Below are 26,327 nucleotides of genomic sequence, written 5' to 3' on the forward strand. Positions count from 1 at the left end.
ATCATCATTGTTAATATTGTTAGAGAGGAGGGAGGAAATGTTAGTAGCTGAGATCGAACCCTATATCTTCTCCACTGAAAAAAAGGAATTAAACAAGTGCTTTTACATTGCCTTAACAAAAAAAAGTGCTATTGCATGAATAAGTCTCCCATAGCATATACAAAAATAATTTCAGTGGTTTTATTTGGCCGTCTTGTACATCTCGTCAATGATATTCTGTGCACAAAAATATTACAATCAGTACTGAAACAAGTATGTGCTTAAGTTTGTACAATAAATAGATAAATAAATAAATAAAAGGAGCAAAAGAAAATTGGTTTGACACATTGAGAAGTTCAATGGAATTAGAAAGATATTATGGGGCAAACTTTATAAACTGTACTTATGTCCTTGAATCTGCACTTAAGGTGTCAATTCTGACATTCAGTTATAGTTCAAATGTCCAATTATCAGAGTGATTAGTCAACTTAGTGAAACATAACATAATCCAAAATTTTAACAAGTTATACCTGGTAGTACTTAAGCAACTGCGGTCTCTTTTTCTTAAATGTTGGTGTGAGAAGATCACGTTCCATGTCAAATGGAACTGGATCAAGATGAACAACTTTAACAAACTCAAAACCTTTCAACTACAAAAAGAACAAAAATCATGATCAGCATAAAGCTTCAAGTGAGGTGTTCTCAAATTCATCAAATTATAACAAATTAGAGAAATATTATGAGACATTAGCTAAATAGAACCTTCTTTTCCTTCGCAATCTTTAAGAGCTCTCCAAGTATGTAATGTTTCGCCTTTGAATCTTCACAGAGAGAATTAAAGTCCATCTTCATATCATTTGCTTGAGCCCAATCTTCAAGTGCTTTCTTGCTTGGGTTAACAACAGCGACAAGGAAGTGCTCAAAACTGTTTCCATAGATCCATATCTGAAACAAAGAAAGATAAAACACAATATAAACATGTCACAAAACATTGTCTACTAATGAAAAGAAGCTGAAACTAAACCTTTTAATATCATTACTCCACATATTTTCTTAACTCCTTTAAAGGAAAACAAATTCATTGCAAAATAGTACTTCTAAACTATTCAAAGGGTTTAGAATACATACGGATTCAATAGCATTAACTTGAACATAAATATTCTCCAGGTTTTCAACAGCAACATATTCTCCTTGTGAAAGCTTAAATATATTCTTCTTTCGATCGATAATTTTCATGCTTCCATTAGGTTGCCACTCTCCGATATCTCCTGTTTAATAGATCATGCATGAATAAAATGTGACCATGTACAACAACAAGTATAGATTATCTAAAGTTCAACCGAAAGAACCTGTATGGAACCATCCATCAATCATAACCTCTTTGGTGAGGTCTTCACGTTTGTGATACCCTGCGAAAACCGTACCACCCTTAATACAGATTTCTCCTCTTGGTTTGGTTGCAAGTGCATCATATCCCATTTCAGGTACAGACTCCAAACACACTTCCAAATATGGTAAAGGAGGTCCCACCATACCAAGCATATTTATTTCGTTTGGTATTGTTACAAAGGATCCAGCACATGTTTCAGTAAGACCTACAAAGGCCAAAAATCATGTCCATGTTTAAAAAGAATCTTTTGCTGATTTAATACATCAATAATCACAGACATAAATGTAACAGAAGTTCATGATAGTCCAAATGTTGAGAAAGAACATACCATATCCTTGTAAGATATGAGCACAAGTCACAACACGCAGGAAACCTTCGACATGTTTCGATAGAGGCGCAGCTCCAGACAAAACAATACGTACATTACCCCCTAAAGCTTGTTTTACCTGATCATGTTGCAAAAACATTATTATTAGTACAGAGCAATTTTGTTACGGTTATTGTTTGTTCGAATCAAGACGGTGGCGAATTAAAATATGTGAAACTACAATCACCTTACTGAATACAAGTTTGTCCATTAATGGAGCTGCTGTTTCATGTTTTTGCCCTCTTTCCATGCTATGCAACTTGCTGCAACATATTTCATAGTTTATATTATCAGAACATTGAAATGCATTATCATCTTCTAAATGAGATTTTGTGTGCTTTGATTTACATAGGAACACTCATACAATAATTAGTCATATTTCCATCATTTAAAACACGTTACTTACTATGTGTAGGCCCAATTGAACATCGTCTGTTTCACAAAGCCCCCATTATTAATCTTTTCTGTCAAACCTGTATAACAGATGGAGGTTGAGATTTTCATTGCATTATTATTATTGGTGAGAGGAAAAATTGTTCAAAGAGATGGAAATTAGAATAAGGAATTCAATAAAAAGACCACTTCAGTGACTAATAAGAACTATCTTAAAAGTATAGTTTTGTTCTTTATGAAATTATAATTTTTTCACAAACATCACATGGTGTAGGAAAGATGACTAAACTGTAAGCAACGACAAAAAATTACCTGTGTACACTCTATCAAGCACACGGGGAACGGCACAAAAAATAGTTGGTTTTAACTCAGCAATGTCTTCCATCAACAATTTGATATCCTGCAGCCACATAGAATAAATGGTGTTCATATTAATATCAAATACAAATTTTGACTTACTTGATATTAAATTTAAGAAAATCCAATATACTATAATCACATCAAGCCTTCATTCAGTAATGAAAGATTTATCACGTATATATCTATACTCACCCCTCGCCAGAAACCTATTGCAGCACCACTCCATATGATTCCCTCTTCAATAATCCTGTCAAAGATGTGTGCAAGTGGAAGGTATGATATGTATACATCTTTCTGATGCAACTGCAAGCAGAGACAACCGATAGCGGAACTTTCATTATCCAAAAAATGAAATAGCATTTTAGGAGCAATTTAGCTTTGTTGAATAGCAGCACACGATGATGTTGCGGAATTTGAATAAATTGTTATTGTTCCACGATACGCTATTTAGTTCAAAATATTGTCAAACAGCGGATGTAGCGGCGCTATATCATTGTTGTGCAGCAGTATTTGATCAAACTGCTTAAGATTCATATTAGAAGACCAAAATGCTTTTACTTAAATGGGAAGATGTGGGCATTTTAGGAGTCCCTTGACCATTGTGTGTTCATATAATTGCAAGAAAAATATGTGTTAATAGAAAACTACTTACTTGTTCATTGCAACTACCTAGTATCTGCTTCATCCCAGATAAGAGTGTAATAATGTTCTCATTGGATATCAATACTCCCTTGGGATCACCGGTTGTTCCACTTGTGTACATTATCGTACATATGTCGCTTTTCTTTTTTTCAGGAAGATCAAAATTCTTATCATGACCCTGTGACATACATTAAAAAACTCGAATCAGCAATCCAACCACAAAATATCGATAAAACAATTGTAACACGTAACTTCCTCTTGTCATTTCTGGACTGAGTGTTAGAAACAAAACTTGCAATTCAAGAAGTGTATCTAATATTTTGTGATACAGCCAAGTAATTCTAGAAGGAGCCTTTTCATGACAAATTTGCAACAGATAGGAGGAAAAAGAGTAATAATAACCCACCACTTCTAAAAATTCATCCCACAAATATATTTTCACCCCGATCTTCTCAACTTCTTGCTTTTGTTCTGCAGAAACTTTTCCAAAGCTCACAATTGCTACACAAAATAGATAAATAATTAAACAAATAAAGGTAGTTGCTTCTTTCATTTTAGGAAAGGGATTAATGGAGAAAATCAATGAAACTTACTCTTGAGATACTCTGCTGCCTTTGGAAATGTCTTCAATAGCTGAAAAGTTTCAGAAAAAATATATGACTTAGTTATAGAAAATTGCAGATCACACTTTCTAATCCTTCCAAATAATACATTGCTACCACACGGATCATTAATTCAATAGATGAACCTCAGGTATCTTCTTTTCTTCAACAAATGCTATTGAGACCTCTGCATGAGATATAACAAACTCCACAGCCCCGGCACCTAAATTAACATTTGGAAAATAAATATTAAAGTGGTAACATAATATAGGTAGATAAATGCCAAAGAAGGTGGGATCATACCTAAAGTATCATATAAAGGAACACAATAAAGTCCATGAGCATTGCAGGCCTGAAATTATCTTAAAATATGTAAGACATGTTAAGTTAAAAGGATAACAGAAACTAGCTTAGCAACACTAAAATTGATCATCGCTATTGGTGACAAAGGATGGCCAAGAGAGAACCAAATAATGGAACCAAACATTGTATAAGAACAAATATTCAATAGATGAAACAAAGTTTCAATTTAAAAAAAGCCTTGTTTTTCTTCCATGTTCAAAATGGATCATAATTCATAAACAGACTAGAACAATCACATTATTGCATTAACAATATATTAAAAAACTGATAAATATACAACACAAAGGTACAAGCAAATATCAACGTATAACTACAACTGAAACCTTCAAAGAACAGAGTAAAAAGAAAAATCATATGCATAGAAGATAACATGAATAAATAAATAAGTTCAAAATAAAATGTACCTCCATGCTCATAATCCATTCCGGACAATTGGCACCATAAATGCCGCATTTTACTCCCTAAAACAAGCAATATATATATTTAGCTTGCATACACACAATACAAGAAAAGATACTAATATGAGGCAAAAGATCCCATAGTCCTTCATGACCAAGCTATTCATGAAGATCTCAAAGTGTAAGAGCAAGAATATATAATTGTAAAAGAGAAAGAAATAAAGAGAATTTTGAATTAGTTTTTGGTATGCAAAACATTATGTCACGGATAACAGAAGAAGTGAGCAACACATTACGTAGTGAGAATCCAGGAATTGCAGTGACAAATCAAAGAAGATAAAAGAGCCTTGTTTGGATTGATTTATTTCAACTGATCTAGTGACATAAACACTTGTGAGAGTTTATAACAACTTATGATTGTTAGATAATAAAATATTTGACTTAAGTTATCGGGTCTTTATATTTCTAGCTTAGTCTGGCCGTTTAGGTTTTGCCATATAATCTCTCGTAACTCTATTTTTATATGCTATGCCATATGATATTTTATGAAACTCTAGCAGCCGCCTTTGTTTTGTTATTCTCTCTGAACCTACATTGATAACAATGACATGTCTATAAGCTGATTCCCGATTATTTCTATTAGTTCTCAAGGATGGCACATGAAAACAGCTTATAACTCATGATAGCAGTTTGACTTTATAGTATTTTTTGTTTTCGAAATTGCTAATACATAAGCACCTATATGGTAAGCTATGATGCTATAAACACTTTATTAAACTGTTTATCCAAACATGGCCTATGCAAAAATAATCAGAAAAGGTGAAAGCAATCCTCAAGAATAAGCACATGTGACTTACTTCCCCATAACCACAAGCACGAATGGACTTCCCAATTTTGATCACCAAGTCATACACTTCTTTGTAAGTTTGCCACTTGAATTTGCCAGGCTACAAGAGTGTGACACAATTCAAAAAGTAACAATAAATTTGCATAATGGCAAAAATGAAAGAGAGGGAAAAAGAGTGTTCACATTCCCATTCACTATTTCACGGCGACCCAGCATTGGATTTGTTGGATACTTCTCAACAGCAGTCCTGTATAACCCTCAAAAACAATCAGAACTAAATTAATTTGTTAAATCTCTTACGAAATACTGTGAATCACTAAAACATACACGGACACGACATTTACTTGTAATAATTTGAAGAGAAAAAAATTGAATGTATCTGCATGTATCGATATCGTGTCGTGTCGGCAAGGACACACTTTCGATTAGATCGAAATATCGGTGTTACATAGATGAAATATAGTAAAAAAGCCAACCATAACCCACTTCATGTGTCCCTCTTGTTGTATGTACATTTTTTCTCATTCTGTTTTTTTTCCAAAAAGTATATCAACTCTAACCATTGTTACCTCTTTCACACATTAGACACACTTTTAGTTGTATTTTACCATTGTTTAGATTATTTATTCCTATTCTAATACATAAATGACAATATTATATATTATCTTTACACTCACTCAACTTTTAAAATATTAGTTCTCATTTTAAATTTATGTTTTACATGGATTTTATATGTATTTTTAATTGTGTCTAGTTACATGTTTTCTATAACTTTTAGATGAAATCTACAATATATCTTCCTATCAAAGTAATCTTAATTCGAAATTTATAGAGCTAGAAAGTATGACTTGTTTTCAAGAGATTTATTTTTCAAAGGAGATCCAATTAGAGATCTCTCAACAAGTTCAATCTCATTGTTCTTCTACTTTGACAATGCTTACACAAAACAAAAACCCTCACATTACCCACTGCAATTACTTATGCGAACCACAATTTAAAACCATGCAAATTCATTCAATCAAATCGTGCCAAATTAACACGTGAAGAAATGATAGACATAGACATTTTAGATGTTGTGACAAGTAGAAATGAAAATAATATTGTGATCTATGAAAATATATATGAGAATGAAATGAAAGTGACCTGAAAACATCCCAACATGTATCGAGACCTTCAATGGGAGGAGGAGAGATATCCTTAGTGAAACAGCTACGATACACAGGACCCATAGATGGCCTACCATCTTTGGCATCTCTAGCTTTCTCAACCTCAACGATGAATGATTTATCTTCAGCCATTATTATTTAATTAAATGCTTCTCTCTTTCAATGAAGCTAGCTAAACGGAAACAAAGAGAAAGAAGTAGGGTACGTGTGATCAACTGAATATTCGACAACTTGGTGTTGCATGTAATGTGTGTTGTGTTACGCTCTAACTTGTTACGGTTACGATTGGTCAACAATTTCAGATCATTAATGTTACACTTCTTTGTCCCTTACCTCCCCTAAGCACTTTTATGAATAAAAGTTGGTAGCTTATTCATTACTTTAACAAATTGAAGAAAATGATACAAAAAAAATTATTGAAGAATTTTACTTTTAGAAGGAAATTAGATTAGGGACACACTTATGTGTGCATTTATACACTCATTTTATGACAACTTTCTCTTTCATACTCACATTATGTTTTACTTTCTCTATATTGTTTTGGTTTCTGCATCAATATCTATTTTTCTTTGTAAATTTGTGGTTGTTCAAAAAGCTGTCACACAAATAGTTGTTCAAATAACACACATTTCAAAGATTATAAGATATATGTTAGTTTTAAAATTCCCCTCCACGTGTGACATATATGTAATTAAAATTCGTCCCTTCTCCCCTAGTTTGAACCGAACATATGTGTCAAATGAAATATATCTCCTCCTCTTCGTTATAATCCCTCCTCTCATCTCGACTGGACTAAACCAAACAGACGCACTGAACCAAACAGACCCTTAGCAACGACCAAATCTCCATGGTTGCAGCCCCTTAGCAAAAAACAGAGAACAACTATTGTCGGTTTGTGCTTGGTCGGTTGAACGCTCTTAGTCAATACACAAGCTTAATTTCTTTCTCAAATCATTTATTTCTGTCCGATCTGCTCTCATTTCAGAATGCTGAGAGACCTAGAAGACTACTACACTGATTCTCTTCTTGTACACATAGTATAACAAGTATATTGCAGCATAACCTTGACCACAAACATTATTCAAAGTAGAAGCAAATGCCACCGAGCAAAACTATACAATGAAACCCAAATGAATAAAAGTATACTACGTTCAAATGATGAAGGTACAGATTTTCCATGCATTAAAATACAGCTAGCCTGTGCTAGGAATGGAAATCTCGGTTAGATTTGAATCGATGAAGAACTGGTGTTGCAGCAGGCCAAACATACTACTATTCTGAAAGTAACACCATGAAATTATCAATTGAACCATCTTGTCAGTTGCCATATCGACCTCTTCCCCATGGAGGCCTCCGGTTACCAGCTCCATTGTTCTGCACAGCATTGTTCTGCCTTGAGAAAGCTTTCATTCTTTGCTCCTTCATGTTTGCAAACAGTGAATCTAATGTCTGAGACCTTTGGTTTGGCTTTATATTGTCACCCGGCTGCTGATGATGATGATGATGTTGCTGCTGCTGAGGGGGAGGCAATGGCTGTGACAAAAAGTTCACAAAAAAAATGAAGCTTTGCACATCAATAATCTAAATCTTATGACTATGAATATTAAAAGAAGACAACTTTAATTCAGCTCCACAACCAATTCTTTTTTAATTTCTGATGATATTAAGTTTTGACCTAATCACCATAAACGTGAATGTTAACTACTAATCCTTCAAAACACCTTCCTTATACCTTCAAGCTTTTACAACCTTATAAAACAAATGAGGGCATCATCATGGTTACACGTGTTAAAAACCCAATTCAATTCAGAATTGATAGGCATAAAGACAGACACCTTAAAGTAACCTTCACCTAGTATCGGTTGTATTCACTGAAAGTATTCTTTCCATGAAGATGTTACAATCAGGGTTAAATACTTAAATGTATGTTTACTCCTGTAAAATACTTAACATTAAAGTTTAGCCTCTCTAGTTTTTTTTTTTTTTCCTTTTTCAGTTTGAGTTCTCACAGGGATTAAAAGATTTTTAATAACAAATGCCTCACAGGGATTAAAAGATTTTTAATAACAAATGCAACATACAGAGCAAGACAACAGACACATGAGCAGAAAAGAAAATTGCCACACCTTAGCAGAAAAACCTCCACCAGCTGCCCTTCTCTGATTCGCATGGACATGGAACCTGCAGCCAGAAAGAAAATAGAATAATTGAAGAGCAGAAACAAGATATATGTTCCAGATATTCCCAAGAGCATTGACTAGCATTTTACATGCTCAGTACCAATGATAGTTTTTAGTAGAAAAGTATAAACACTGCCCACTAACACCTCACTTGGAAAAATGCTGATACTCTTATTCTATATATGCCATATAAAAAGAAAGAAGAAATAATTTAACGACAATGATCCCATATTTGAAGATCAACTCTGGGAACAACTTCGAAATTTCAGTGTCCAAGAACAGGAGTTTGTGTGATCAGTGTCCAACAACTTGTACGACACATAGTAAATACCACATCTGTTTACTACCATGGAGTTGTGCTAGCATTGCCCAACTTATATGAAACTTAGTATACTGCGGAGGTTGCCAATTAAGTAGACCAATTGAAAAGACCGTAACCAATTGAAAAGACTATAAGGCTTCCAATATGACTTCTTCATAAGAACCATATTTGCTATATTGCCGCAGGCTTGGTAACTACGGCACCATTTACCCACCAGCAAAAACCATATGCACCTTGTTTAGTTCTAAAAAGAGCTCGCATTGAAACAGATGTTTAGAGAGCAACATCTTCCCATCGCAATGCTTATCAGACACAGAAATAGACCACTTGACTTGCTTGATTGCCCCAGTAACAAAATGTATGAACAGGACAAGGTTAATGGAAAAAATAACCAATAGTCATGGCCTTGCAACTCATAATGAGAAAATGAGTCTAAAATAAGGAGACCGACTAACTATACACATGTGTAATGATAATGTGAGTTTTATCCCTTTGAACTGACAAAGGCTGACGATGAAAGGTTCTTAGTTAGTAGCTACCATACAAACTGAACGACTGCAGAGTTGTCTCTCAGTATACAAACCAGCCACTAAATAAGAGTAGCGATATCACCCAGTCTTTTTGTGCATGTCTAATGGTACCAAGGGCGGAGTTAGGGAAACGGTAGTGTTGTGGCCCCCCAACGTTTTAAACTTCACTTGATTATGTAGTATAAAAATTATTGTGCCCCATCCAGGTTCTAGTACTACATTTTTGTCATACTAAAGTTGGTATCATTTAATGTCTGATATGTGATGCTCCCCCTAAGTCAGATTTATGATCGCCCTTGAATGGTAACAGCCCCCCTCATGATGAGAATCAGATGGATTGGGAAGAAGAATCTTAAGCTATCATTCCTAGCAACATGCTTTTGAGAAAACATGTTTCTTCTAACTAGCAATCATTTGCATCACCAACCTGCTCAAGCAACATAGCTCCACTTATGTAGGTTGAACATCCATACTCCATAGTACATTAGACATCAACCCACTCAAACCATGATGTATGCAGAATATAGTTATTATGATATAATAATACAAGCACTTCATAATTCCATTAACATGTGACTGGGTCTCAATTCATTCATATTATCAAACCGATTCCTTTTGCAGAGGGAAAAATCTTATATATGGGAGGCACATTTATGATGTCATCAATATCAATGATGGGTCATGGGTTACCTGCAATGATGCATCAATTTACAAATATAGTTTAGCCACAAATCTCAACCACGTCATTCAAACTTAAAACGTTCAGTTCAGCAGCAACTTTCTCTTGTGTTATGGTACCTAACACCCGTGCATATAAGAATAATAGTAAAACATAATACCTTGTTTTATTCCAGTTAGCCATCTGATTACGATTAGCAGCTCCATAGTGCAGAGGAGCAGCAACAGCTTTTCGTGCAACCTCGGTTGCAAAGGGAAATTGGTTTCCCTGAAAATTCGACCTTCTATTTGCAAGAACTCCCTGATCACCACATTTAAACAAGTTCATATTGGAAATATTAATACGTACACATAAAAAAAAAAAAAAAACATAAACTGTTTTTCATATACATACTTGTCTAAGAGAAGATCTCGACTCCGTGTAACGTCGCGCTTTCAAAGACTTATCTTGTGCAAGAGTGTTTGAAAACTTTTTGCTCTTATTCTGCACAAACACACATAAGAATCAAGCAAAATAATAACCAATTATGAAACACGGACACAACATCGACACTTCGACACCAATCAAAATAACAACTATTTCATTAAAAAATAAAATAAAACAAGATTGGATAGTTATTATTTTGGGCACTTGTCTTAGTTGTCCAACACGTGTCATACATGTGTCGGATATCGATCCAAGGAGTGTCGAAGCAACCAAAAAAACAAATTTGTTGGGACACTTGTGAGTTGGTGTCATATGAGTATCATGTGAGTGTCGGACACAGTGACACGTCTAATCCTAGAGATGTATGTGCCTCGTACTATTAACTACCATGGATATCATGCTACGAAACAAATATGCAAAATAATTTTCCAAAGCAAAACACTTACCGAAACCCTTGTTTGCTTCATAGTTTTAGGGTCTTTAGACATTTTGATTATATCATCTGTGAACACCAACATAAAATAAATCAAAAAGGTCTTATAGGAAAAGGTATTATACGAGTGAAGTAAAAAAAAAAAAAAACATACCTAGTGTCATGTCCATCTTCTTCTCTGTAAGAGCAACGAATTCAGTGGTAAGTGGTTTAGCTACCATCTTCTTCTGAAATAAAACCATAAAATGTCAATTAAATAAAGATTCAGTTCTAGGGTTTGAAAGAACGCATACGATAAAACGTGAGGGTGAATAAAATAAGCATAGAGAGAGAAAGGGATGAATAAAAAAAGGAGAGAAAGCTTACAGTTGGGAAATCGAATCGACTGGTAGTGTTACGGTGCGTATTGGATTGGACTTGGCGAAGAAGAAAGAGCATACAGTAAAGTGAAGTGAAGGTTTATAAAGTATTTTAAACGTCCTCTCACAAAAAAAAAAAAATTAAACGCGTTGTATACACGCAAGATTAGGAAGACTATTTCATTAAATCACAAAATATCAAGGAAGATTAATAACATATCGGGGAAGATTAATATCTAACTATCCCTTTCAACAAAAATAAAATAAAATCTAATTGTTGTAATATCTATTTTTTAGGGGTTTATAGATAATTGTTAGTGCTCATGATGAGGCATATATATATAACTAGCAAAAAATGTGTCCGTCTTTTTTATCGGATTTTGCATATATTATGTATTGTTCCTACCAACTGAGCTAAGCTTACGAGGACAAAAAAAACATGTCCGTCTTTTCGCTCTTTTTATTGCGCTAACATTTGAAAATTATGAACGGTGTTTTTTAATGAAATTTTAATTTTGATAAAAACTAAAAATATAAATGTTTGTTGCTTTCAAATTATAACAAATCAAACCAACCATGATTATCTGTTTCAATGACACCAACAATATAACAAAATAATATAATCTAAATATTTTTTTAATGACACCGGCAACAATTTTTATTATAGAAAAGGTTGTTTAAGGGTATAATTGGGATAATGAAAAAGTAAGTATAAATATATTCATTTAGTTTCTTAATGATAAAAAAACATATATATATATATATATATATATATATATATATATATATATATATTCATATCATTTTTGTTACATTTTTTAATACTTAAATTTATTATTATCTATTTGTTATTTTTGAAAATTAAAGGCATTTTGAAAAGAAAAAAAAAGTCAGCCCAAAAGTGGTGAAAGAGGTAGTTTTCTTTATATATAACCAGCAACAAAGCGAATTGCAATGTTATATGCATTGAGAAAATAGAAAAAAGATTAACGATAAAAATGACGTTAATGATAAAAGGGCAAATTACATTGACCTTCTTTGAGATTTTCTTAAACAACGCAAGCAGTACACCGTCTAATTTTATCCATTTTCATTTCAATAACCTTCCAAATACACAATTTAATTTCAGTCGTATTGGTTTAATATATCTTGTTATTGTTTTCTCTTTTGGCAATAAATTGAATGAGGTTGTTTTCTCGCAATGGAGAAACAATAACAATTGTTTTTACCAATAAATAGAATCAAACATCGACAGTTAAAGAAGAGACTAAAAGAGAATATAGAGATGGATGGACGTTGTAGTTGACTAAAAAAATGAAATAATCTTCGATATTTCTGTTTTATTAAATCAGAGTTTAAAAATTAAACCACATTCAGAAAGAAACAGTGAGTGATATTTTGATCAATTTGGAAAAATCACCAAAGTCTTAAGTTTAATTGGAGATTAACTCGTCTCTAGTTGTTCAGGCTTTTAAGAAATCTTCTTTGATGTTATGTTCCTTAAAGAATAGACAGGATAATTGCAATATTCTGATTAGACAAATGAACATAATGATCACTCGTATCTATAGAAAAGGAAACAATTGTGCTCACATTATGGCTGATATAGGACTCTCTTTGAACTCTTATATAGTTTGGTTAGATTTACCCTCCTTTATTAGAAAGCCTTTTGTGAGGAATCTTATGGGATTGCCTAATTGTGGATTTTGTCTTAGTTTGAGGAGGTTTTGGCTTAACCCCCCTCATTTATTAGAGTTCGTTGATTAAGCTTCAAACATAACCTAATAATCACATATATGGATTCTATCGTTTTATCGATATTATCACGTATCGCCCGACAATATCATTCGTGTCCAAATGATCTTGTGAGTTCAGCTGTATTGCTAAATCGTTAATTTCCCAAACTATTAAACAATCCAATATTCGGTCGTATCGTTTAATCAACGATTTCTCAATCTATCAAACGATCTGAAAGCTTTAAGTTCTGATACTTTGTGTGATTATCAAAACACCAATCATATGTCTATAATCATTGTTTTGATAGATAAATATTCTAAACCTAGATTCAAAAGTATTTCTCAATAGCATTTAAATCAAAGATAAGTATTGAAATGCAAGAATATAATCAATATCATGTAAATGGCTAGAATCATATATTTGAAAGATCAAAACGTTACATCATCAACTTAATCAAGTACCTCTAATCCCAACTAAGGAGATTTAGCTCATCATTGTCATGAGAACTTTACAAAAGTGGAAACAAAGATGAAGATCCATGCTAGAAGATTGATTTCTCAACAACTCTTGATGAATCTACACTCAATCACTCTTGCTCTGTGAAAACAATATAATTCCGCCCTATTCTCTCTCTAAAAACTATTACAAAATATTCTAAGATATCCTCAATAAAATGGTCAAGTGGGCTTTTATAAGATTTCTAATCTGTCTCAACTCGCCTCGCTAGTAACTTCATTCGCCATTGCAAGTTGGGTTTCTTCACCAGTGGGTTTGTGCCACATCAGCTTTGAGGAGTTTTAGCCGCGCTAACTCGCCTCGCGAGTGGATTTGTTCGCCATGGCGAGTTCTGGACATGTGCTCTCTGGAATTCCTCGCCTTTTTGCTCGCCTTTCACTAGCCATTGCGAGTTGGAGGCGAGTTCCTTCTGGTACTTACTGACTCGTGCTCGCTGTTGCGAGTTGGGGGCGAGTGATCTTTGATAGTTTCTGACTTCAGCTCGCCTTCCACTCGCCTTTGCGCGCCATGGCGAGCTAACCTTTGTATTTTTTCTTTGTTTTTCTTCTTTGCTTGGTGTCTTGGCACTCAATACCTGCACAAAAGGATAGAGTATGATATATAAAGCGTAAGAGGGAAATTATCGCTTTTCTCTCGGCTTTTCCCTATATTACTTGCAAAACAAGCAACAAAAGTGCCTTAATTATACATTTGAAACACTACTTTCTGGCACTTATCATATATCTTTGCTATTCCTCCTTTTTGGAAAAAAAATGGGAATAAAAAATGGTTGAAAATTAAGAGAGTTCATACCCGTATAAAGAAGTTAATTGGTAAAAAATATGAAATTAACAAAGCTTAAACTGTGTTAAATTATAACGGAAGAACTTGTCATTTTGATAACTAAATAAGGGAGATTAATGTTTTGTTAGTAAAATAGAGGTGATGCTTGTGTTATTGAAGAAGACGTTAAGGGAGGTTAGTGTAATTTCTCCATGATTTTTTTTTTGAAAGATTAATTTGCTCATGATAAAATAATTGAAATAGTTTTTACTAAATATTATAAAGTGGTAGAGAAAATATGTAAAAATATTATAAATAATCAAGATCTCGTTGATGATAAAAATCTTGTTACGAGTCCCGTGTATGAGTTGTACAACTATATTATTTAATTACTCATTGATAATTTATCCAATATTTTTAATAGTTATAGTTCTAAAGTCTATAATAATAAACAATCTAAAACAATGATTTGTTTTTGGTACAGTGAAAAATATTATTTTATAACATGATATTAAGATAAACAAAAAGCAAAGATGAATTATCTATACAAAAGAATCAATCTTGAAATGTGAAATTTTCTGAAAAATAGTTTAATGGTTGTAATAAATATTAATCCCGTGTATAATCTATAAGTGACAAATATTTTGGAATTTTCTCAAAGTTATGTTATTTTATAATTTGAGGTTGTTTTTAGATTTATTGTTGATCCTGTTTTTTTTTATATATAATTATAACAAACAAGCAGATACAATGATTTTAAAGTGATTTTTTAAAAGTTACTATAAACCTCGAAGGGCCGTTTGTTATGGATTAAAATAAAAATAATTATGACAGTCAATAATATATAGATTTTCTTTAGAGGATTAAAAGCTGAATTATACGAAAATTTGTTCCGATTGGGATTAAGATTAAGTTTGTTTATTCTTTTGAAGAAAAAAAATTAAGTTAGTGTGTTTTATCAAGTATGTTTGATTTAATTTGTTTTTAAGAGAAAAAAAAGGGTTATCAAGTATGTTTGATTTAATTTGTTTTTAAGAGAGAAAAAAAAAAAGGTAGGTTGAAGGAAAAGACACAGAAGAATATAATTTTTATGACGTGTCAAAGTATTAAAAATGGGTAAGATTATATTTTCGGTAGACATTAAGTTTCATAATTAGATAATAGATTATAGAGAATAGATTGTTTAAAACTCTTTACATAATCAGAAGTTGAATTATAGGAAAATTTGTTCTGATTGGGACTAAGATTAAGTTTGTTTATTCTTTTGAAAAAAGATTAAGTTAGTGTGTTTTATTAAGTGAGTTTGTTTTAATTTGTTTTTAAGAGAGAAAAAATTGGGGGAGGCTGAAACAAAAGACAAAAGAATACAATTTTGATAACGTGTCAAAACATTAAGAAGGGGTAAGATTGTATTCTATGTAGACATTAAGTTTCATAATTAGATTATATAATTATATAATTTATACTATATATAAAGAAAACTACCCCTCCTTCAAAAAAATAATAATAAAGAAAACTACCCCGTTAGAACTTTTGGGTTGAATTTTTCTTTTCAAAAATACCCTCAATTTTCAATACAATACACAAGTAACAAATAGATAGGAATAAATTTAAATATTAAAACAAATGTAACAAACATGATATGAATATATATTTTTTTTTTTTACCTTTATCATTTAAAAAGTGTAACAAACTAGATGAGTGTATTTATACTTACTTTTTGATCATTCCAATTATACCCTTATATTCGTTTGTTATGTTGTATTATTGTTGGTATCATTTTTTTTTTTTACAATTATTGTTGGTATCGTTGAAATAGATAATCATGGTTAGTTTGATTTTTTTTATAACTTGAAAGTACCAAACATTTATATTTTTTTAGTTTTAATCAAAATCAAAATTTCATAAAAAAAAAAACACTGTTCATAATTTTTAACCGTTAGCACAATAAAAAGAGCAGAAAGACGGACACGTGAGTGCCTATCTTTTAGCTAGTGTATATAAAGACTATAAAAAATGAAAACAAGACCTCACACATTTAAAAAATTACAAAATATTCACTCATCACATTGGTTGGTTCCACTAGACAATTGTTATTACATTGCATTTTATGAAAAACAACACATTAAAATGCTTAACAATTGTTATAATGAAGTGTTAAGTTACATACTGCATGTAATTGTAGGCACCAACCCCCAGACCAACATGAATAGATTCGCTCTTGTCATGTTTTGATATTGTATAGTAAGAATATGAAACAAACAATGCTTGATCATAGAAAGAGATACCAACAGTAACAACAAATAAGCTCAACTCAAAATAAAAACAAGGTGATTGTTGTTATATTGGTAAATAAACGATTCTGATGCATAGTATCAATAATTAAGTTGAACCGGAAAATAAAGAATGAAATTGATTTTACCTTGTGTTAGCTAGAAGGTTGAACTTTGAGAGCGATAATTTGAAGGGGAAAATGGATTGAATGTGTGAGAATGGAAGAAGAAGAAGTGTGTGAAATGAAAATGAGAATGAACAGTAGTGTAGTATGATTAGAGATAAAGAAACGGCGTGTCTGGGTGGAATTATTTCGTCGTTTAATACAAGAGGTGGTTTCAATTTAATTTGTCGTGGTTTGAATTTAAACTTCTAGAATTTTAATTTAAGTTAATTCATCAAAATTTCAAATACATGTAACTTTAACCTAAATATCCATAAAAACGAATTTATCGAAACACATAGATATTGCAAATAAATATAAAAACAATTCAAAATCGTGTTTATATATATATATATATATACACACACACACACACACACACATATTGTGTGTGTATTAATCATTAACATCAAATAACAAATTAAAAGAGAATGAAATGTCGTTCCCGTGAGCTTAGCTCAATTGGTATGAACATTGCATAAGTAGGTAGTAAACCAGAGACACTCGAATACTCCTCGTATGCTTTCTTACCAGCTTCAGAAACAAAAAAAGCATTGTAAAACATTGCAACCACTCATTAGGATTGTTTTCTCTAAAACTTCAATACCCTCAAGATTCAATTCAAGTTGTTGAACAAGTGTGTATTCAAGGCTTTCTACCTTATCTAACACTCTCTCAACACAACCATACAAGCTAAGTACTGTAACAATGTAGATGCGCGAAGATTAGTGAAATTGCCTGATACAACCTGTATTGTTTTCTTGGACATATTGGACAACTTCCCAAGAACCCCCCAAAGCTTTTTCAAAGCTTTGCATGCAACAACAATTTTCTCAATCGATATATGTATCTTGTTGAAGTGAACCTATACAACATAAAATCAGAAATAAAAAAGAAGATGAATGGATGAATTATCAGAAACCTAAAATGAGAAATGTGAAGTACGTAAAACCTAAAATAAGATGAATTATCAGAAATGTGAAGTACACAAAACCTAAAATAAGATGAAATCTCTGAAATGTTAATACGCAAAACCTAAAGATGATGAATTCTGAGAAATGTTTACGCAAAACCTACAAAAAAATGATTCAACTTTTTTTTTAGTTTTGCATGTTTTTTCTTATAATTATAAATGATTATCCTGAGGAGTTAAAAAAAAAAAACACAGTCTCTACCCAACACAGAGGATGACTTCACTTCTACATACAAATATTTCTCTTCTGCTACATTCCAAACGGTGAGATCAAATGGAAGGCTTGATTCTCTTGCTTCGTTGCACCATTTAACTTCAATATTATCATTTATATATAGATCCTTCAGAAAACCAAAAACAAACTCCTCTCCTCTATATCCTACCTCTTCAGCCTCTTCCTTTGATTTAATCCTTAATCTCTCTTTTTTCTACATAACAACAACAAAAAATAAAATTTTAATAATAAAAAAAAACTGAAAACTGAGGTTCCACTAAATAGTTACATTATGGATAAATTTCCATGTATAAAAGTCCTTATCTTCATCCTTCTGCAAGTTCTCGTCTTTTCTGAAGTGGAAAGAGGCAATATTTTGTGCCTTCGAATGATAATGCGAGATAGCCTCTTTAAGTTTAGATCTATGTTGGCTTGCAGGTTGCAACTCATATATACCCTTAAATTTATATCTATATGCATCTCCAATATCATCGACAATATTTAGGCGTATCCAGTCGCAACATCCTCAAGAGCTTTCATATAATATTCTTCTCCGGGGTTCAAGGGCTCTTCTACGGGTAGTATATCTGCCTTATGAGCTTCTGCAGGCGGTAAACTAATATCGATAGAATTCTGTTGAATTTTTTTTATGCAATGCAGACATAAATGCATTGAAAAATCACACACCCCTTCATCATAATCTCTCTCTCAAAAGACTCAAAACCCACAAAATTCAATTCCTCTGACAGTGAAAGAGTGTTGTGTTGAAGATTTTCTACTTTTTCTAACATGCTCTCTATAGATCTAAGCAAGCTAAATCGACGATGATTTCATCTCAGAAAAACAACTAATTCATGAGGAGGGTCTTTTAAAAGGTTAAACAGGTATTTTAAACTTCCTGTCCATAGTACATCCCACAAAATCATTTCCTTCCCTAAGCATTCCCTTAACATAGGGAAAAACTCAACTTACTCCATCTGCCACAATTGTTTTTATGCTGAAGAAGCTGAAAATACAATAAAAAACAGTCAACATTATTACTGTGATAAAAGTGAAGTGAATATTATTGGGTCTGGAGATTACCTATCCCAAGAAGGAACTTGTTCTAAACCAGCTAACTTATGTTTGGTTGTAATCAACACTTGAGCAAAAACTGATTCAATACCATCCTTCCGGATAAAAAATGTGTCCAACCGAAATGCTCTTGTGAACTGATATGCCTTAAACATATTTGCACGACTGTTCAAAGAAAAAACAATAAGTTAAGTTTTGAATTTTAAGTATAACATTGAATTTGAAAAGAAAAAAAATAATCATTAATGTACAGTAATAGGTTGATCAGAAATTTGATCCTTCATGTTTTGTTAAAAGTTTCTATATTTTTAGAGAGAATTGATAATTTCCTAAATATTCATGCATAAACTCATTCAAAAATATGAAGGGTACGCATCGCTTGACTTAAAAGCAAGGACCAAAAGTGTAGACCGGAAATTTTCGGGGGATTAAAAGTTGAAGAAATTTGAGAGAGACTAAAGCGTAAAATTTAAATATTTATATGGACCAAAATCATATTTAACCATGAAAAAAAAATTAAGAACCAATGAATAATAGGTTAATGCAGTATGTTGTGGCAATAAAAAAGAAATAAGTATCAAAATATATCTATCTGGTATGATTTGTTTGGTCGGATTTTGAAAAATTTATCCAAAATTTGATTTGATATGAGTTGTTTTTACAATGGACATAAAAAAACATTTGATAATTTTTAGTTTTGTGCGGTATTTGCATTTTTTTGGGATCAATCTACAGTTTTTTATTTGAATCATTTTGGATTTAAACACGCATAGATGAAGCATCAAAAGGCTATTGAAGTTGCATAGAACATGGAGAATAGTGACAACCAAATGTTTTTTTAAGATGAAATATGTGTGTTGTAATTGATGTTGATGTGTTAGAATTGTATAATTTTCTTAGGTTGTTAACCTTGCCTAAATTAATGATAAAAATAACAAACGATGAATATGATACGAGTTATAATTAGTTTATTTTATCTTCTTTTTTATCAATGCATCAAACAATGAATTTAAGTCGTATACATGGACGGATATATGGAAGGGGACTAGCATAGCTCAAACTTTCATGAAGTTTTTATTTTTTTTAATACTAATATGTTATTATACTTGTTGGCCTCTATATTTGTTTTTTGTGAACTTTTAAACACTTGAATTTTTATGTTTAATTACACCAATTGTTAACTAAAATCCTTAACAACAAAAAAGAAAACAATCCTTAAATAAAACAAAAAAGAAAACATAGTTTTGTCCGTAATTGACAGATGAACACTAATTTTTAACTAGAATCTCAATTTATAATACATCATTGTTATTTTGCTTTCGAATCATTGCTATGATTATGTTTGTGCACTTTCAATCACTGCTTAAAATTTATAATACATCATTGTTATCTTGCTTTCGAATCATTGCTATGATTATGTTTGTGCACTTTCAATCACCGCTTAACAATTCATCTTTACAATTTCATCAACAATTCATCCTCGTGCATTTGAATTGTGTTTATTTAATATTTTTTTCTCTACTATTCAAAAATCATTTTAATCACGTAATGCATAACCTCATATTTTTCATCTTTAAATTTCTTAAAATTATATATATATATATGTATTTATGGGGTCATGCTAACAAATACACATACACACACACATACATACACACACACACACACACACATATATATATATATATATATATAAGCACACTCACACATACATACATATATACATATATATATATATATATATGTTATGCATTTAATTTATTTTTTTTACTAAATTATATTTTAAAATCTAATCCTACCCTAAGTTTAATTCCTAACTCAGTCCCTAGCGTGATACAATAGTTTTATCATACACTAGCGAAAAAACGGGCAATCACGTGTCCGTCTTTTCGCTCTTTTTATTGCGCTAACGTTTGAAAATTATGAACGGTATTTTTTTTTAGGAAATTTTAATTTTGATTAAAACTAAAAAAAAAAATATAAATGTTTGTTGCTATCAAGTTATAAAAAATCAAACTAACTATGATTATCTATTTTAACGACAGCGAAAGTATACAATAAAACAAAAAAAATATAATCTAAATTCTTTTAGTAATGACACCAACAACAATTTTATTATAGAAAAAGTTGTTTAAGGGTATAATTGGAATGATGAAAAAGTAAGTATAAATATACTCATCTGGTTTGTTACATTTTTTAAATGATAAAGTAAAAAAACCAAAAAAAAAAATTCATATCATGTTTGTTACATTTGTTTTAATATTTAAATTTATTATTATCTATTTGTTACATGTGTTATTTGTATTGAAAATTGAGGGTATTTTCGGAAAGAAAAATACAGTCCAAAAGTGCTGAAAGGGGTTTTATTGCGCTAACGTCTGAAAATTATGATCGGTGTTTTTTTTATGAAATTTTGATTTTGATTAAAACTAAAAAAAATATAAATGTTCGGTACTTTCAAGTTTTAAAAAAATCAAACTAACCATGATTATCTATTTCAACGATACCAACAATAATACAATATAACAAACAAATATAATCTAAATTCTTTTTTAAATGACACCAACAACAATATTATTATAGAAAAAATTGTTTAAGGGTATAATTGGAATGATGGAAAAGTAAGTATAAATATACTCATTTAATTTGTTACACTTTTCAAAAGTGTTGTGTTGAAGATTTTCTACCTTTTCTAACATGATCTTTACAGATCCAAGCAAGCTAAATCGACGATGATTTCGTCTCAGAAAAACAACTAATTCCTGAGGAGGGTCTTTTAAAAGGTTGAACAGGTATTTTAAACTTCCTGTCCATAGTACATCCCACAAAATCATTTCCCTCCCTAAGCATCCCCTTAACATAGGGAAAAACTCATCTTCCTCCATCTGCCACAATTGTTTTTTGCTGAAGAAGCTGAAAATACAATAAAAAACAGTCAACATCATTACTCTCATAAAAGTTAACACTCAATATTTAATAAAATGAAAATTTAATATCTTTAAAACATAATCAATATTTTTTATTAGAGAAAAACATAATCAATCATTGTCATTTCGTATTTTTTTTTAATATAGTATATTTTGTGTTTGAAATGTCTAATTTTTACATTAATTTCAATTCGGTGGTTAAAACTTGATTTAAGAAAAATTATCATCGTATTGAATTGTGTGTGTAAGTGTTGCTTTAGTCTTCTATCTTATTGTTCTAATCTTTGATATAATTTTGTTTTGTTATCAAAGCTCTAAATCAATTTATGATTAAAACAATATGAATCATGTTCGGTGTTGTTCTTTGTATAATATTTGTTTATGTGGATTAATGAAATACTCAATCCGGTCACATTTATAAGCAAAAATGCACTTTTTAGGTTCATTAAATACATAATGTATTTGACCTATATATTGACCAAATACATTTATAAGATAAATGTCACGGGAGTAATGTTTAAATATTGCAATTTCAATGACGAGACAAACACACGAGACAAACACAGGTAGTATACAAGGGAGGTGAGTGTTTTTTAAAAACTATAGAAGTGAAGGTGTTATTTTATGAAACATCAAAGGAGGTCAGTGCAATTTAGTCATAAATTTAACCGTAGAAAACACATTTGTACATAATACAAGACCATTTTACTTACAAAATGCACACCATCTTCATACTTTAATTCAATGTTTTTGTTTAACACCAAGAAAGTGTAGAAAGCATGTTTGCATATTTGATGGTCCGTAGTCACTAAACATGACCAAATTTCCATCCATGCGAAAAACTAGACACGGGCTAAAGAAACACAAATGGTCCACGCTGGCAATCCGCAAATCCAAAAGTTAACCAATCAGAAACAAGCACACGGATCGCAATTAATATTTCCAATTAAATAAAGCATCATTACCGTTGATTTAGCATTCAAAGTCCACGATCTCTCTCTCATCTCAATTAAACCGACCTAATCAGATCATATTCCACGCTTATATATACCACGCTTCCTTCGTTCCCAAATCATAATCAGAGTTTCTTCGTTTTCGAAACCTAATTACTAATCTTCTTCTTCTTCGTTTTTTTTTTCTCTTCTCAAATTCAATGGCTCGTACGAAGCAAACTGCTCGCAAATCCACCGGCGGCAAGGCTCCAAGGAAGCAACTGGCCACCAAGGCTGCCCGGAAATCGGCTCCTACAACTGGCGGAGTCAAGAAACCTCATCGCTATCGCCCTGGAACCGTTGCTCTTCGTGAGATCCGTAAATACCAGAAGAGTACTGATCTTTTGATCCGTAAGCTTCCATTCCAACGTCTTGTTCGTGAAATTGCTCAAGATTTCAAGACGGATCTCAGATTCCAGAGCCATGCTGTTCTTGCGCTTCAGGAAGCAGCAGAAGCTTATCTGGTTGGATTGTTCGAGGATACCAATTTGTGTGCAATTCATGCTAAGAGGGTTACGATTATGCCAAAGGACATTCAACTTGCACGCCGTATTCGTGGTGAACGTGCTTAGGGGCTGATTAGTAGTAGTAGTAGTAATAGTTTTATGATCAATTAAGCGCTGTATAGTTCTGAAACTATAATTTTCATCTTTAGCATTTTGAATTGTTAGTTTTTTGTAAGCAGGTTTCATTTGTAATTGGTGAATTACTCAATTACAATTTGAAGCCTTTGCAAAAAAACAAAAATTAATAAAATTTTAATTTTAATTTCAATTTGTAGTTTATCATGTTATTTTTCCAGTTGTGCCCTTGAAAATATTTGATTACAAATGATATTTTGCTGTTGATGGTTTGAATTTATATTTTATCATGTTTAATTTTTCTAGTAGTACCCTTAAAAATGTTGGAATTTCGGAATGATAGGTGTTGTTCTTAACCTCTACATCTCATTTCTTATGCCACAGATCAAATTGCAAAATGATGTTAAAACTAAAACAGTAGCTAGTTTTGTGAATACAAATGGTGATTGGGTCTTAAGGGACGTGGAGAGATTTTTGCCAACACATATTGTTGAGTTTGTATCATACCTGTCCACCCTTCATCCCAGTAATGGTGATCATAATCTGGCTTGAAATTTAACTAGTGATTGTTCCTTTTCGTTTGCATTTGCGTACTATAAGTTAACTGATTGTGGTTTTTAAATATCGTATATGTTGTATAAGCTTTTTTGGAGATGGAAGGGTTTGTTTAGAATCCGATGCTTTCTTTGGAAAATAAGCCATGGGTGCTTATTGAATAATGCCAATCAATGTCCTCGAATGGTGGCGAGTGATGTGTGTCCAGTGTGTAGTAACAATGTCTCATATTTTTAAAGATTGCAGTGGATTAAAGAATTTTTGGATTAATTTGCTAGTATTTGGAGACCTGAGTTTCTCTGAGAACATGGACGGGAAAGAGTGGTCTGTATTCAACCTTAATTAGTCAGATTCTTTTTGTGTGGCATTGGATAATTTGTGGTTAAGAAGGAATCAAGTGGTTTTTCAACAAACCAGTATGTCAGGTCGGCATCTCTACCATCGGGTGAGGACTGTGGCTCAAAATACTGTGTCAATCCATAAGTATGCTACAACCGCTGTGAATTCAAAATAACAATGGACAATAAGGTAGGAACATTAGCGCTTAACGTAAACGGCGCGGTCTAGCTCAATGGTAGGTTAGCGTCTTGTGGCGCAGTCCTCAGAGATGATAATGGCAATTTCCTTTGTGCTTTTGCATCAAAACTTCGTCTATGTATTGTGCTTGAGCCGAGCTTTGGAGAATTTACATTGGTTTGAAGATGGCATCACTCTTTTAAATGAGAATACATGTATTATCAGATTAGCAGAGGTTACATGAAAATACAGGTATTAGATTCTCCGAGTGCAATCACTCTTCTAATGATGGGTGTGTTGCTGCCCATCCTCATAAGACTTTGATGGAGGATATTCGTCAAATTCATAATAGTGGTGGCGAGGTGACTTGGAACCATGTTCTTAGGGAGGCTAATCAAGTAGCGGATGGTCTTGAAAAGCATGGTTTGGCATTATACATTGGTTCACCAAAGATAGAATAAAATCCAAGACACTCAAATTTTATTTATAGTTTATAATGAATGATATTGAAATAGACCAGATCGAATTGGTAAACTCGTTTCAAATAGACCCTACACATTATGAATTACAGAGGTGGTACATGTACTTAAATGTAGGTATACTCGAACTCAATTCACGATGGTGTATGTCAATTGAATTAACATAGGTTGAATTTATGGGATTGAAAACTTGCACCACATGAATTGAATTTGAGCAATACGCGAATTCGCACAATTCCAATCCACCCTATCATATGTTTACTTATATCAATTTTCAAAGCTACTTCACCTACTTTCCCTTTTATCTTCATATGACTAAGGATCTTCGTTGCTGCCATGACATCATCAATGATGGACCTATTTTCAACAAAACCTGACAACTCTTGAGAAATGCACTTTGGTAACAAAGGTTTCAACCAGTTTTCAAGTACTTTTGAAATAATTTTATACTACAATATAACATCACACTAGAATATATGTTGAAAAATCACACGTACACTCGGGCTTATCTTTCTATAGAAAAGGACAATGTTTGTTGCCATAATCTGATAAGGGAACTCACCATTTTCAAGCCATGCAAACCTATATTGGAACAAATCGACTCCACATAAACACTAAAATCTCTTTAAAAAGACGAATTTTGTCCATCCAATCCTGGTGCTTTATTAGAATGCATTATAAACAGAGCGTTTTAGAACTCACTTGAAACGGCGCAAGCAGCCGCTCATTGCCCTTCGTGGTGAACAAGTTCTCAAAATACCCCTCGGCTACTTCGCAAATTTCATGTTGTGTTTGTACAATCACCATCATTTCTCCTCCTTTTAGTGCTCGCCATAGCATGAAAGAAGCGAGAGTTTAGTGTCCCCTTCATGTAAAGCACTACACTTTTGAATGATGTTTCCAAAAAGTCATTTTGTTTCGGATCACATCATGTTGATTTGTTATTATATATAAAAAAAAATACGTATGCTTTTATCAAATAATAAAAAAAAACCGTGTGAGATTTGTAATTGATAATAATATAATAATATACTCCCTCCGTCCCATAATACTTGACACAGTTGACCATATTACGCATACCAATGCATAATTGTGAGTTTAAATATCTTGAATAATATATTAAAAAAA

The 26,327-nt window shown here is 32.1% G+C and overlaps 3 protein-coding genes across 4 annotated transcripts; 1 reads left to right on the top strand and 2 right to left on the bottom strand.

Annotated features, from left to right (window-relative positions):
* Positions 1–85: 85 nt before the first annotated feature.
* LOC146934303 (long chain acyl-CoA synthetase 4-like) lies at positions 86–6,834 on the bottom strand. Its single transcript, XM_085706175.1, has 19 exons — positions 6,485–6,834; positions 5,525–5,588; positions 5,352–5,441; positions 4,501–4,557; positions 4,037–4,085; positions 3,880–3,956; positions 3,725–3,764; positions 3,538–3,632; positions 3,142–3,309; positions 2,682–2,792; positions 2,442–2,529; positions 2,143–2,209; positions 1,924–1,999; positions 1,698–1,815; positions 1,329–1,574; positions 1,108–1,247; positions 742–924; positions 510–629; positions 86–216 (listed from the first exon to the last, which is right to left on the bottom strand). The coding sequence occupies exons 1-19, from the start codon at positions 6,637–6,639 to the stop codon at positions 181–183; spliced, it is 1,980 nt and encodes a 659-aa protein (XP_085562301.1). The 5' UTR covers positions 6,640–6,834; the 3' UTR covers positions 86–180.
* A 713-nt stretch (positions 6,835–7,547) lies between these two features.
* LOC146934304 (uncharacterized) lies at positions 7,548–11,515 on the bottom strand. Of its 2 annotated transcripts, none has more exons than XM_085706181.1 (7): positions 11,444–11,515; positions 11,232–11,301; positions 11,091–11,146; positions 10,612–10,701; positions 10,379–10,518; positions 8,634–8,688; positions 7,548–8,040 (listed from the first exon to the last, which is right to left on the bottom strand). In XM_085706181.1, exons 1-7 carry the CDS (start codon positions 11,513–11,515, stop codon positions 7,825–7,827), a joined length of 699 nt encoding a protein of 232 aa, XP_085562307.1. In that variant the 3' UTR covers positions 7,548–7,824. The 2 variants fall into 2 exon arrangements, with proteins under 2 accessions (XP_085562307.1, XP_085562306.1); XM_085706180.1 differs by having other exon boundaries at positions 11,232–11,304.
* Positions 11,516–23,150: 11,635 nt separating this feature from the next.
* Positions 23,151–23,842, top strand: LOC146934305 (histone H3.3-like). Its single transcript, XM_085706182.1, has one exon. The coding sequence runs from the start codon at positions 23,230–23,232 to the stop codon at positions 23,638–23,640; it is 411 nt and encodes a 136-aa protein (XP_085562308.1). The 5' UTR covers positions 23,151–23,229; the 3' UTR covers positions 23,641–23,842.
* Positions 23,843–26,327: the final 2,485 nt, after the last annotated feature.

The sequence above is a fragment of the Medicago sativa genome, chromosome 4 (assembly GCF_051527215.1).
Source record: "Medicago sativa cultivar Bolivia chromosome 4, Bolivia_mono, whole genome shotgun sequence".
In the NCBI taxonomy this organism is placed as follows: Eukaryota; Viridiplantae; Streptophyta; class Magnoliopsida; order Fabales; family Fabaceae; genus Medicago; species Medicago sativa.

Excerpts from the sequence above, each read along its gene's own strand:
- LOC146934303 (XM_085706175.1), bottom strand. The coding sequence starts at position 6,639 with ATGGCTGAAGATAAATCATTCATCGTTGAGGTTGAGAAAGCTAGAGAT. Across the intron at positions 2,793-3,141 it reads TAGGTAGTTGCAATGAACAA|TTGCATCAGAAAGATGTATA; the intron begins GTAAGTAGTTTT and ends CTCTGCTTGCAG. Across the intron at positions 2,530-2,681 it reads CAATAGGTTTCTGGCGAGGG|GATATCAAATTGTTGATGGA; the intron begins GTGAGTATAGAT and ends ATGTGGCTGCAG.
- LOC146934304 (XM_085706180.1), bottom strand. The coding sequence starts at position 11,515 with ATGCTCTTTCTTCTTCGCCAAGTCCAATCCAATACGCACCGTAACACT. Across the intron at positions 10,702-11,090 it reads TGAAGCAAACAAGGGTTTCG|AATAAGAGCAAAAAGTTTTC; the intron begins GTAAGTGTTTTG and ends GTGTTTGTGCAG. Across the intron at positions 8,689-10,378 it reads GCTAACTGGAATAAAACAAG|GTTCCATGTCCATGCGAATC; the intron begins GTATTATGTTTT and ends TTCTGGCTGCAG.
- LOC146934305 (XM_085706182.1), top strand. The coding sequence starts at position 23,230 with ATGGCTCGTACGAAGCAAACTGCTCGCAAATCCACCGGCGGCAAGGCT.